The sequence below is a fragment of the Salmo salar genome, unplaced genomic scaffold, assembly GCF_905237065.1.
Source record: "Salmo salar unplaced genomic scaffold, Ssal_v3.1, whole genome shotgun sequence".
NCBI classification, from domain to species: Eukaryota; Metazoa; Chordata; class Actinopteri; order Salmoniformes; family Salmonidae; genus Salmo; species Salmo salar.
Window position 1 is genome coordinate 2,554 of NW_025548683.1, and position 13,625 is coordinate 16,178.

Sequence of the window (13,625 nt, forward strand, 5' to 3'; positions counted from 1 at the left end):
CCCTGGTCCTCCTTCCCTCTCCTTCTACATTCCCCCTCATAAACATCCCCTGGTCCTCCTTCCCTCTCCTTCTACATTCCCCTCATAAACATCCCCTGGTCCTCCTTCCCTCTCCTTCTGCATCCCCCCTCATAAACATCCCCTGGTCCTCCTTCCCTCTCCTTCTACATTCCCCCCTCATAAACATCCCCTGGTCCTCCTTCCCTCTCCTTCTACATTCCCCTCATAAACATCCCCTGGTCCTCCTTCCCTCTCCTTCTACATTCCCCTCATAAACATCCCCTGGCCCCCTTCCTTCTCCTTCTGCATTCCCCTCATAAACATCCCCTGGTCCTCCTTCCCTCTCCTTCTGCATCCCCCCTCATAAACATCCCCTGGTCCTCCTTCCTTCTCCTTCTGCATCCCCCCTCATAAACATCCCCTGGCCCCCTTCCCTCTCCTTCTGTATTCCCCCTCATAAACATCCCCTGGCCCCCTTCCCTCTACCCTGTCTACTCTATCCATGTGGAAGAGGAAGATTATGAAAATCATCATCAATCCTATATATGTTAAAATCCTTATAATGAGTGAATAGGGTCACTGACAGTGTTTGATTATGGTCTCCCATCGTGATTTTGGGATATGTATAGATCTCAGTAATTCATTTACTTTTATATGTTGACCGCTAGCTAGTTACAGAACTTTTCTCTGTACACGGCGTCATTGAGCTACCATGGCTATTCATGTCCCCTTTCGTCGTTTATTGTTCTTTGCAGAGTTGGCGTATAAAAAGGCGGCACAGCATTTGTTTCTGGAATTGTTTCCTGTCACGATCAGAAAATAAAACCTAGTCAGAACAACCCAGATCCTCTGGTCATCTGTTCTCGGATCAAAACAGAACACAGAGACGATCAACACCGACAACATCAGGAAGAACCTTTGTTTAAACAGAACACTGTTATCTTTGTGTTCTGTTAAAATAGCATTTATTGTTGTCAATGGGAGACCTGCTCGAAAAATCTGAGGTAAAGCGTGCAGATCTCAAGTCAGAATACCGCTCCAGTGACATTGTAGTTTAGAATTTGGGGCATTGGGAGAACTCAGTAGCTGCTGGGAGACAACAGAGACAGGATCATTTCCTCACCAGCTGCTAGTGAACAGAGCATAGACTCGCGAGTCTCTCCATTCCTCCGCGTGAAGCACGTAGACGTCTTGGAGACGGTTAAAGTAGAGCGAGTCGTTGGGAATCCCACACACCAGCCGAGCCTTCAGGAACGACGTCCACATGTTCTGCAAGAACCGCTTAGAACCGCCTTCATCCACCTGTGGAATGACATCGCCACCATAATCAACATCATCATCATCACCATCATCCTCACCACCATCATCATCATCACCATCACCACCATCATCATCATCACCATCATCCTCACCACCATCATCCTCATCACCATCACCACCATCACCATCACCATCATCAACATTATCATCATCACCATCACCACCATCACCACCACCACCATCCTCATCACCATCATCCTCATCACCATAATCAACATCATCATCCTCACCACCATCATCCTCATCACCATCATCCTCATCACCATCATCCTCATCACCATCACCATTATTATCCCCATCATCCTCACCACCACCATCATCATCACCATCCTCATTATGCCGCTGCACAACGATGACATCATCAGAACAAAGACACTGAAGAAGAACCAAGCCTTCATTTCAATGTTTCCACAACTGTGACCCCTTTAAAAATCGGACCAGTAACAAACATGGGAACCGAGATAGATGTCTCACAGTGGAAGTTTAGTCTTTTGAAGGCCATGTAGTGTTTATCTACACAGATGGTTCTGTTCCAATCTCTTCACATACTAATTCTTTTTTTTTTAAATACAGTAGCTAGAATGTTAGTGGCCTTGAAGATTCCCCTGGTGGTATGGTTAGCCTACATTACAGTATATACAGTCTTCTCCAACAAATAGCTGGGCTGCTAAGACGCAGCTGGGCTGCTAGAAGGGAGGGCCTTGTACTGCAGTAGAATAAACAGTCAAGGTGCTGTTACAGCTGTTCTCAGGAATGACTGGAATCTGTGGGATAACGGGGAGTGTTGGTGCAGATATAACCAGACAGTACTAGATAGAACTATGGTTCAGAGCTTTGATGAAACGGAGCTTGTAATCTATCCTGGAGTCAGATCAGTAAAATCACTAAAATTATACCTTTTTCCCCAGCAACAGACTATGATCGATAATGTCAAAAGCCCCACTGAAGTCTAACACGGAACCCAAACCGTTTTGCGTGCGTGCACTATCATGCGCCATCGTGCATAAATGTATTTTGTCCCCCCCCACACTAAACGCGATCACAACACGCAGGTTGAAATATCAAAACAAACTATGAACCAATTATATTCATTTGGGGACAGGTCGAAAAGCATTAAACACTTATGGCAATTTAGCTAGCTAATTTGTCCTATTTAGCTAGCTTGCTGTTGCTTGCTAATTTCTACTGGGATATAAACATTGAGTTGTTATTTTACCTGAAATGCACAAGGTCCTCTACTCCGACAATTAATCCACACATAAAACGGTCAACCAAATAGTTTCTAGTCATCTCTCCTCCTTCCAGGCTTTTTCGTCTTTTGACTTTATATTGCGATTGGCAACTTTCATAAATTAGGTTTCATGACCTCGTTCGTCTTTCAGTCACCCACGTGGGTATAACCAATGAGGAGATGGGACGTGGGTACCTGCTTCTATAAACCAATGAGGAGATGGGAGAGGCAGGACTTGCAGCATGATCTGCGTCAGAAATAGAACTGACTTCTATTTTAGCCCTTGGCAACGCAGATGCTCTTTGGCGCGTGCGAACAGTGTGGGTGCAATTATTGAATAACATGTATGTCTAAATTAATTTTGCAACGCGAGCGCACGCGACGCGAGCGGTGTAGTCAGCCTGTAATAAATCAGCCCCCCACAATCTTTTTTTAAATCATTTTCTCTCAGCCAATCATCAGTCATTTGTGTAAGTGCTGTGCTTGTTGAATGTCCTTCTCTATAAGCGTGCTGAAAGTCTGTTGTCAATTTGTTTACTGTGAAATAGCATTGTTTCTGGTCAAACTATTTTTTCCAGAAGTTTACTAAGGGTTGGTAACAGGCTGATTGGTTGGCTATTTGAGCCAGTAAAGGGGGCTTTACTATTCTTAGGTAGCAGAATGACTTTAGCTTCCCTCCAGGCCTGAGGGCACTGCTCTCTAGTAGGCTTAAATTGAAGATGTGGCAAATAGGAGTGGCAATATCATCCGCTATTATCCTCAGTAATTTTCCATCCGACTTGTCATTTGAAGGGGTGTCCACATACTTTTGAATATCTAGTGTACAATAGGTATGGTCTCATTATGCCATGACTAGTGGAGGCGTTAAGCCAGGATAGGTAGGTCAAACACACTGTAGGTCAGTAACCACTAAACTGGGTCTAAACTGGGTCTAAACTGGTTCTGAACTGGGTCTGAACTGGGTCTAAACTGGGTCTGAACTGGGTCTGAACTGGGTCTAAACTGGGTCTGAACTGGGTCTGAACTGGGTCTGAACTGGGTTTGAACTGGGTCTGAACTGGGTTTGAACTGGGTCTGAACTGGTTCTGAACTGGGTTTGAACTGGGTCTGAACTGGGTCTAAACTGGGTCTGAACTGGGTCTAAACTGTTTCTGAACTGGGTCTAAACTGGGTCTGAACTGGGTCTAAACTGGGTTTGAACTGGGTCTGAACTGGGTTTGAACTGGTTCTGAACTGGGTCTGAACTGGGTCTAAACTGGGTTTGAACTGGGTCTGAACTGGGTTTGAACTGGTTCTGAACTGGGTCTGAACTGGGTTTGAACTGGTTCTGAACTGGTTCTGAACTGGGTCTGAACTGGTTCTGAACTGGGTTTGAACTGGTTCTGAACTGGTTCTGAACTGGGTCTGAACTGGTTCTGAACTGGGTTTGAACTGGATCTGAACTGGGTCTGAACTGGTTCTGAACTGAATGGAAAACACTGCTAATATACATCTAATTCAACTTGAAATCCTCGCAGGTGCCGTGCTAGAGCGGGCATCCAGCCTGGTAGGAGGATGCCTGCGCAGCGCATCTGGTCGCCGGTACGCCTCCGAGGACCAGGCTACCCAACTCCCGCTCTACGCACGGCTACCATCAGGCCCCTGCACAGCCCAGTCTGCCCTGTACAAGCACCCCGCTCGTACAGGGCTGCTAGTTCCATCCAGCCAAGACGGGTTGTGCAGGAGGTAAGATCAAGACCGACTGTGCGCCTCCATAGCCCTGGGTTTCCAGCTCCTGTCTCTCGTGCGGACCCGGAAGTGCGTCAACCCAGTCCGACTCGTCCTGTTCCCGCTCCCGCACTAGCCTGGAGGTGCGTGTTCACAATCTGGTACATTTTGACTTAATAAATGTTCAAAATGAACAAACACAGTCCTGCTGAATTTTGGTCCTCCTTCACCGACGATACCCGTGACAGATAAGTTCATTAGAGTTACCAGCCTCAGAAATTGCAGCCCAAATAAACGCTTCACAGAGTTCAAGTAACAGACACATCTCAACATCAAACTTTATTTGCCACATGCGCCGAACACAACAAGTGTAGACTTTACCGTGAAATGCTGACTGACGAGCCCTTAACCAACAGTGCAGTTCAAGAAGAAGAAAATATTTAGCAAGTAGACTAAAATAAAAAGTTATAATAAAAAGTAACACAATAAGAATAACAATAACGAGGCTAAATACAGGGGGTACCGGTACCAAGTCTAATGGCTTGGGTGTAGGAGCAGTTGAGGAGCCTTTTGATCCTGGATGGCAGGAAGCTTGGCCCCAGTGATGTACTGGGCCGTTCGCACTACCCTCTATAGTGCCTTACGGTCGGAGGCAGAGCAGTTGTCATACCAGGTGGTGATGCAACCGGTCAGGATGCTCTCGATGGTGCAGCTGTAGAACCTTTTGAGGATCTGAGGACCCATGCCAAATCTTTTCAGTCTCCTGAGGGGGAATAGGTTTTGTCGTGCCCTCTTCACGACTGTCTTGGTTTGCTTGGACCATGATAGTTTGTTGGTGATGTGGACACCAAGGAACTTGAAACTCTCAACCCGCTCCACTACAGCCCAGTTGATGTTAATGGGGGCCTGTTCGGCCCACCTTTTCCTGTAGTCCACAATCAGCTCCTTTGTCTTGCTCACATTGAGGGGAGAGGCTGTTGTCCTGGCACCACACTGCCAGGTCTCTGACCTCCTCCCTATAGGCTGTCTCATTGTTGTCGGTGATCAGGCCTACCACTGTTGTGTCGTCGGCAAACTTAATGATGGTGTTGGAGTCGTGCCTGGCCGTGCAGTCGTGGGTGAACAGGGAGTACAGGAGGGGACTGAGCACGCACCCCTGAGGGGCCCTAGTGTTGAGGATCAGCGTGGCAGACGTGTTGTTACCTATCCTTTCCACCTGGAGGCGGCCAGTCAGGAAGTCCAGGATCCAGTTGCAGAGGGAGGTGTTTAGTCCCAGGATCCTTAGCTTATTGATGAGCTTCGTGGGCACTATGGTGTTGAACGCTGAGCTGTAGTCAATGAACAGCATTCTCACATAGGTGTTCCTTTTGTCCAGGTGAGAAAGGGCAGTGTGGAGTGGCAATAGAGACCGTTTACACATTCTCCAAAAATATGGATATTGTCCAGTTCTCAAATTCTGTGATGTAGTAGAAGTTCCTTTGTTCTACTGTGTAAATTCTCTCCATACTGCATGGCCAGCGGGAGAGAGTCCCATGCCAGGAATTTACTACCTGAGATAACAGAACCTGGGTGTAGGAAAGAGTGAGAGAGGCTGGAAGCCAGGATATACACCCAGAAAAGGACCAGGTCATGACAACAGTATAGCCTCATCACCATCATCCTCATCACCATCATCATCATCATCATCACCATCACCATCATCCTCACCACCATCATCCTCATCACCATCACCACCATCACCATCACCATCATCATCACCATCATCAACATTATCATCATCACCATCACCACCATCACCACCACCACCATCCTCATCACCATCATCCTCATCACCATAATCAACATCATCATCCTCACCACCATCATCCTCATCACCATCATCCTCATCACCATCACCACCATCACCATCATCATCACCATCATCAACATTATCATCATCACCATCACCATTATTATCCCCATCATCCTCACCACCACCATCATCATCACCATCCTCATTATGCCGCTGCACAACGATGACATCATCAGAACAAAGACACTGAAGAAGAACCAAGCCTTCATTTCAATGTTTCCACAACTGTGACCCCTTTAAAAATCGGACCAGTAACAAACATGGGAACCGAGATAGATGTCTCACAGTGGAAGTTTAGTCTTTTGAAGGCCATGTAGTGTTTATCTACACAGATGGTTCTGTTCCAATCTCTTCACATACTAATTTTTTTTTTTTTTAAATACAGTAGCTAGAATGTTAGTGGCTTTGAAGATTCCCCTGGTGGTATGGTTAGCCTACATTACAGTATATACAGTCTTCTCCAACAAATAGCTGGGCTGCTAGACGCAGCTGGGCTGCTAGAAGGGAGGGCCTTGTACTGCAGTAGAATAAACAGTCAAGGTGCTGTTACAGCTGTTCTCAGGAATGACTGGAATCTGTGGGATAACGGGGAGTGTTGGTGCAGATATATTTATATTGCGATTGGCAACTTTCATAAATTAGGTTTCATGACCTCGTTCGTCTTTCAGTCACCCACGTGGGTATAACCAATGAGGAGATGGGACGTGGGTACCTGCTTCTATAAACCAATGAGGAGATGGGAGAGGCAGGACTTGCAGCATGATCTGCGTCAGAAATAGAACTGACTTCTATTTTAGCCCTTGGCAACGCAGATGCTCTTCGGCGCGTGCGAACAGTGTGGGTGCAATTATTGAATAACATGTATGTCTAAATTAATTTTGCAACGCGAGCGCACGCGACGCGGGCGGTGTAGTCAGCCTGTAATAAATCAGCCCCCACAATCTTTTTTTAAATCATTTTCTCTCAGCCAATCATCAGTCATTTGTGTAAGTGCTGTGCTTGTTGAATGTCCTTCTCTATAAGCGTGCTGAAAGTCTGTTGTCAATTTGTTTACTGTGAAATAGCATTGTTTCTGGTCAAACTATTTTTTCTGAGGGCACTGCTCTCTAGTAGGCTGAAATTGAAGATGTGGCAAATAGGAGTGGCAATATCATCCGCTATTATCCTCAGTAATTTTCCATCCGACTTGTCATTTGAAGGGGTGTCCACATACTTTTGAATATCTAGTGTACAATAGGTATGGTCTCATTATGCCATGACTAGTGGAGGCGTTAAGCCAGGATAGGTAGGTCAAACACACTGTAGGTCAGTAACCACTAAACTGGGTCTAAACTGGGTCTGAACTGGGTCTGAACTGGGTCTAAACTGGGTCTAAACTGGGTCTGAACTGGGTCTGAACTGGGTCTGAACTGGGTCTAAACTGGGTTTGAACTGGGTCTGAACTGGGTCTGAACTGGGTCTGAACTGGGTTTGAACTGGGTCTGAACTGGGTTTGAACTGGGTCTGAACTGGGTCTGAACTGGGTCTGAACTGGGTTTGAACTGGGTCTGAACTGGGTCTAAACTGGGTCTGAACTGGGTCTAAACTGTTTCTGAACTGGGTCTAAACTGGGTCTGAACTGGGTCTGAACTGGGTTTGAACTGGGTCTGAACTGGGTTTGAACTGGGTCTGAACTGGGTCTGAACTGGGTCTGAACTGGGTTTGAACTGGGTCTGAACTGGGTCTAAACTGGGTCTGAACTGGGTCTGAACTGGGTCTGAACTGGGTCTAAACTGGGTCTAAACTGGGTCTGAACTGGGTCTGAACTGGGTCTGAACTGGGTCTAAACTGGGTTTGAACTGGGTCTGAACTGGGTCTGAACTGGGTCTGAACTGGGTTTGAACTGGGTCTGAACTGGGTTTGAACTGGGTCTGAACTGGGTCTGAACTGGGTCTGAACTGGGTTTGAACTGGGTCTGAACTGGGTCTAAACTGGGTCTGAACTGGGTCTAAACTGTTTCTGAACTGGGTCTAAACTGGGTCTGAACTGGGTCCTAAACTGGGTTTGAACTGGGTCTGAACTGGGTTTGAACTGGTTCTGAACTGGTTCTGAACTGGGTCTAAACTGGGTTTGAACTGGGTCTGAACTGGGTTTGAACTGGTTCTGAACTGGGTCTGAACTGGGTTTGAACTGGTTCTGAACTGGTTCTGAACTGGGTCTGAACTGGTTCTGAACTGGGTTTGAACTGGTTCTGAACTGGTTCTGAACTGGGTCTGAACTGGTTCTGAACTGGGTTTGAACTGGATCTGAACTGGGTCTGAACTGGTTCTGAACTGAATGGAAAACACTGCTAATATACATCTAATTCAACTTGAAATCCTCGCAGGTGCCGTGCTAGAGCGGGCATCCAGCCTGGTAGGAGGATGCCTGCGCAGCGCATCTGGTCGCCGGTACGCCTCCGAGGACCAGGCTACCCAACTCCCGCTCACGCACGGCTACCATCAGGCCCCTGCACAGCCCAGTCTGCCCTGTACAAGCACCCCGCTCGTACAGGGCTACTAGTTCCATCCAGCCAAGACGGGTTGTGCAGGAGGTAAGATCAAGACCGACTGTGCGCCTCCATAGCCCTGGGTTTCCAGCTCCTGTCTCTCGTGCGGACCCGGAAGTGCGTCAACCCAGTCCGACTCGTCCTGTTCCCGCTCCCGCACTAGCCTGGAGGTGCGTGTTCACAATCTGGTACATTTTGACTTAATAAATGTTCAAAATGAACAAACACAGTCCTGCTGCATTTTGGTCCTCCTTCACCGACGATACCCGTGACAGATAAGTTCATTAGAGTTACCAGCCTCAGAAATTGCAGCCCAAATAAACGCTTCACAGAGTTCAAGTAACAGACACATCTCAACATCAAACTTTATTTGCCACATGCGCCGAACACAACAAGTGCAGACTTTACCGTGAAATGCTGACTGACGAGCCCTTAACCAACAGTGCAGTTCAAGAAGAAGAAAATATTTAGCAAGTAGACTAAAATAAAAAGTTATAATAAAAAGTAACACAATAAGAATAACAATAACGAGGCTAAATACAGGGGGTACCGGTACCAAGTCTAATGGCTTGGGTGTAGGAGCAGTTGAGGAGCCTTTTGATCCTGGATGGCAGGAAGCTTGGCCCCAGTGATGTACTGGGCCGTTCGCACTACCCTCTATAGTGCCTTACGGTCGGAGGCAGAGCAGTTGTCATACCAGGTGGTGATGCAACCGGTCAGGATGCTCTCGATGGTGCAGCTGTAGAACCTTTTGAGGATCTGAGGACCCATGCCAAATCTTTTCAGTCTCCTGAGGGGGAATAGGTTTTGTCGTGCCCTCTTCACGACTGTCTTGGTTTGCTTGGACCATGATAGTTTGTTGGTGATGTGGACACCAAGGAACTTGAAACTCTCAACCCGCTCCACTACAGCCCAGTTGATGTTAATGGGGGCCTGTTCGGCCCACCTTTCCTGTAGTCCACAATCAGCTCCTTTGTCTTGCTCACATTGAGGGAGAGGCTGTTGTCCTGGCACCACACTGCCAGGTCTCTGACCTCCTCCCTATAGGCTGTCTCATTGTTGTCGGTGATCAGGCCTACCACTGTTGTGTCGTCGGCAAACTTAATGATGGTGTTGGAGTCGTGCCTGGCCGTGCAGTCGTGGGTGAACAGGGAGTACAGGAGGGGACTGAGCACGCACCCCTGAGGGGCCCTAGTGTTGAGGATCAGCGTGGCAGACGTGTTGTTACCTATCCTTTCCACCTGGAGGCGGCCCGTCAGGAAGTCCAGGATCCAGTTGCAGAGGGAGGTGTTTAGTCCCAGGATCCTTAGCTTATTGATGAGCTTCGTGGGCACTATGGTGTTGAACGCTGAGCTGTAGTCAATGAACAGCATTCTCACATAGGTGTTCCTTTTGTCCAGGTGAGAAAGGGCAGTGTGGAGTGGCAATAGAGACCGTTTACACATTCTCCAAAAATATGGATATTGTCCAGTTCTCAAATTCTGTGATGTAGTAGAAGTTCCTTTGTTCTACTGTGTAAATTCTCTCCATACTGCATGGCCAGCGGGAGAGAGTCCCATGCCAGGAATTTACTACCTGAGATAACAGAACCTGGGTGTAGGAAAGAGTGAGAGAGGCTGGAAGACAGGATATACACCCAGAAAAGGACCAGGTCATGACAACAGTATAGCCTCATCACCATCATCCTCATCACCATCATCATCATCATCATCACCATCATCACCATCACCACCATCACCATCATCCTCACCACCATCATCCTCATCACCATCACCACCATCACCATCACCATCATCATCACCATCATCAACATTATCATCATCACCATCACCACCATCACCACCACCACCATCCTCATCACCATCATCCTCATCACCATAATCAACATCATCATCCTCACCACCATCATCCTCATCACCATCATCCTCATCACCATCACCACCATCACCATCATCATCACCATCATCAACATTATCATCATCACCATCACCATTATTATCCCCATCATCCTCACCACCACCATCATCATCACCATCCTCATTATGCCGCTGCACAACGATGACATCATCAGAACAAAGACACTGAAGAAGAACCAAGCCTTCATTTCAATGTTTCCACAACTGTGACCCCTTTAAAAATCGGACCAGTAACAAACATGGGAACCGAGATAGATGTCTCACAGTGGAAGTTTAGTCTTTTGAAGGCCATGTAGTGTTTATCTACACAGATGGTTCTGTTCCAATCTCTTCACATACTATTTTTTTTTTTTTTTAAATACAGTAGCTAGAATGTTAGTGGCTTTGAAGATTCCCCTGGTGGTATGGTTAGCCTACATTACAGTATATACAGTCTTCTCCAACAAATAGCTGGGCTGCTAGACGCAGCTGGGCTGCTAGAAGGGAGGGCCTTGTACTGCAGTAGAATAAACAGTCAAGGTGCTGTTACAGCTGTTCTCAGGAATGACTGGAATCTGTGGGATAACGGGGAGTGTTGGTGCAGATATAACCAGACAGTACTAGATAGAACTATGGTTCAGAGCTTTGATGAAACGGAGCTTGTAATCTATCCTGGAGTCAGATCAGTAAAATCACTCAAATTATACCTTTTTCCCCAGCAACAGACTATGATCGATAATGTCAAAAGCCCCACTGAAGTCTAACACGGAACCCAAACCGTTTGCGTGCGTGCACTATCATGCGCCATCGTGCATAAATGTATTTTGTCCCCCCCACACTAAACGCGATCACAACACGCAGGTTGAAATATCAAAACAAACTATGAACCAATTATATTCATTTGGGGACAGGTCGAAAAGCATTAAACACTTATGGCAATTTAGCTAGCTAATTTGTCCTATTTAGCTAGCTTGCTGTTGCTTGCTAATTTCTACTGGGATATAAACATTGAGTTGTTATTTTACCTGAAATGCACAAGGTCCTCTACTCCGACAATTAATCCACACATAAAACGGTCAACCAAATAGTTTCTAGTCATCTCTCCTCCTTCCAGGCTTTTTCGTCTTTTGACTTTATATTGCGATTGGCAACTTTCATAAATTAGGTTTCATGACCTCGTTCGTCTTTCAGTCACCCACGTGGGTATAACCAATGAGGAGATGGGACGTGGGTACCTGCTTCTATAAACCAATGAGGAGATGGGAGAGGCAGGACTTGCAGCATGATCTGCGTCAGAAATAGAACTGACTTCTATTTTAGCCCTTGGCAACGCAGATGCTCTTTGGCGCGTGCGAACAGTGTGGGTGCAATTATTGAATAACATGTATGTCTAAATTAATTTTGCAACGCGAGCGCACGCGACGCGAGCGGTGTAGTCAGCCTGTAATAAATCAGCCCCCCACAATCTTTTTTTAAATCATTTTCTCTCAGCCAATCATCAGTCATTTGTGTAAGTGCTGTGCTTGTTGAATGTCCTTCTCTATAAGCGTGCTGAAAGTCTGTTGTCAATTTGTTTACTGTGAAATAGCATTGTTTCTGGTCAAACTATTTTTTTCCAGAAGTTTACTAAGGGTTGGTAACAGGCTGATTGGTTGGCTATTTGAGCCAGTAAAGGGGGCTTTGCTATTCTTAGGTAGCAGAATGACTTTAGCTTCCCTCCAGGCCTGAGGGCACTGCTCTCTAGTAGGCTTAAATTGAAGATGTGGCAAATAGGAGTGGCAATATCATCCGCTATTATCCTGGTAACAGGCTGATTGGTTGGCTATTTGAGCCAGTAAAGGGGGCTTTACTATTCTTAGGTAGCAGAATGACTTTAGCTTCCCTCCAGGCCTGAGGGCACTGCTCTCTAGTAGGCTTAAATTGAAGATGTGGCAAATAGGAGTGGCAATATCATCCGCTATTATCCTCAGTAATTTTCCATCCGACTTGTCATTTGAAGGGGTGTCCACATACTTTTGAATATCTAGTGTACAATAGGTATGGTCTCATTATGCCATGACTAGTGGAGGCGTTAAGCCAGGATAGGTAGGTCAAACACACTGTAGGTCAGTAACCACTAAACTGGGTCTAAACTGGGTCTAAACTGGTTCTGAACTGGGTCTGAACTGGGTCTAAACTGGGTCTGAACTGGGTCTGAACTGGGTCTAAACTGGGTCTGAACTGGGTCTGAACTGGGTCTGAACTGGGTTTGAACTGGGTCTGAACTGGGTTTGAACTGGGTCTGAACTGGTTCTGAACTGGGTTTGAACTGGGTCTGAACTGGGTCTAAACTGGGTCTGAACTGGGTCTAAACTGTTTCTGAACTGGGTCTAAACTGGGTCTGAACTGGGTCTAAACTGGGTTTGAACTGGGTCTGAACTGGGTTTGAACTGGTTCTGAACTGGGTCTGAACTGGGTCTAAACTGGGTTTGAACTGGGTCTGAACTGGGTTTGAACTGGTTCTGAACTGGGTCTGAACTGGGTTTGAACTGGTTCTGAACTGGTTCTGAACTGGGTCTGAACTGGTTCTGAACTGGGTTTGAACTGGTTCTGAACTGGTTCTGAACTGGGTCTGAACTGGTTCTGAACTGGGTTTGAACTGGATCTGAACTGGGTCTGAACTGGTTCTGAACTGAATGGAAAACACTGCTAATATACATCTAATTCAACTTGAAATCCTCGCAGGTGCCGTGCTAGAGCGGGCATCCAGCCTGGTAGGAGGATGCCTGCGCAGCGCATCTGGTCGCCGGTACGCCTCCGAGGACCAGGCTACCCAACTCCCGCTCCACGCACGGCTACCATCAGGCCCCTGCACAGCCCAGTCTGCCCTGTACAAGCACCCCGCTCGTACAGGGCTACTAGTTCCATCCAGCCAAGACGGGTTGTGCAGGAGGTAAGATCAAGACCGACTGTGCGCCTCCATAGCCCTGGGTTTCCAGCTCCTGTCTCTCGTGCGGACCCGGAAGTGCGTCAACCCAGTCCGACTCGTCCTGTTCCCGCTCCCGCACTAGCCTGGAGGTGCGTGTTCACAATCTGGTACATTTTGACTTAATA

General features: G+C 47.0%; 1 protein-coding gene across 1 annotated transcript in view; it reads right to left on the reverse strand.

Annotated features, from left to right (window-relative positions):
* Positions 1 to 1,050: 1,050 nt before the first annotated feature.
* Positions 1,051 to 13,625, reverse strand: part of LOC106590787 (semaphorin-7A-like) — a gene marked incomplete at its 5' end in the record, with an annotated part of 53,243 nt that continues 40,668 nt past the window's right edge. The window contains one exon of the mRNA XM_045712652.1: positions 1,051 to 1,302. Coding sequence (XP_045568608.1) covers positions 1,120 to 1,302 — 183 coding nt within the window. The remainder of the gene's footprint in view (positions 1,303 to 13,625) is intronic.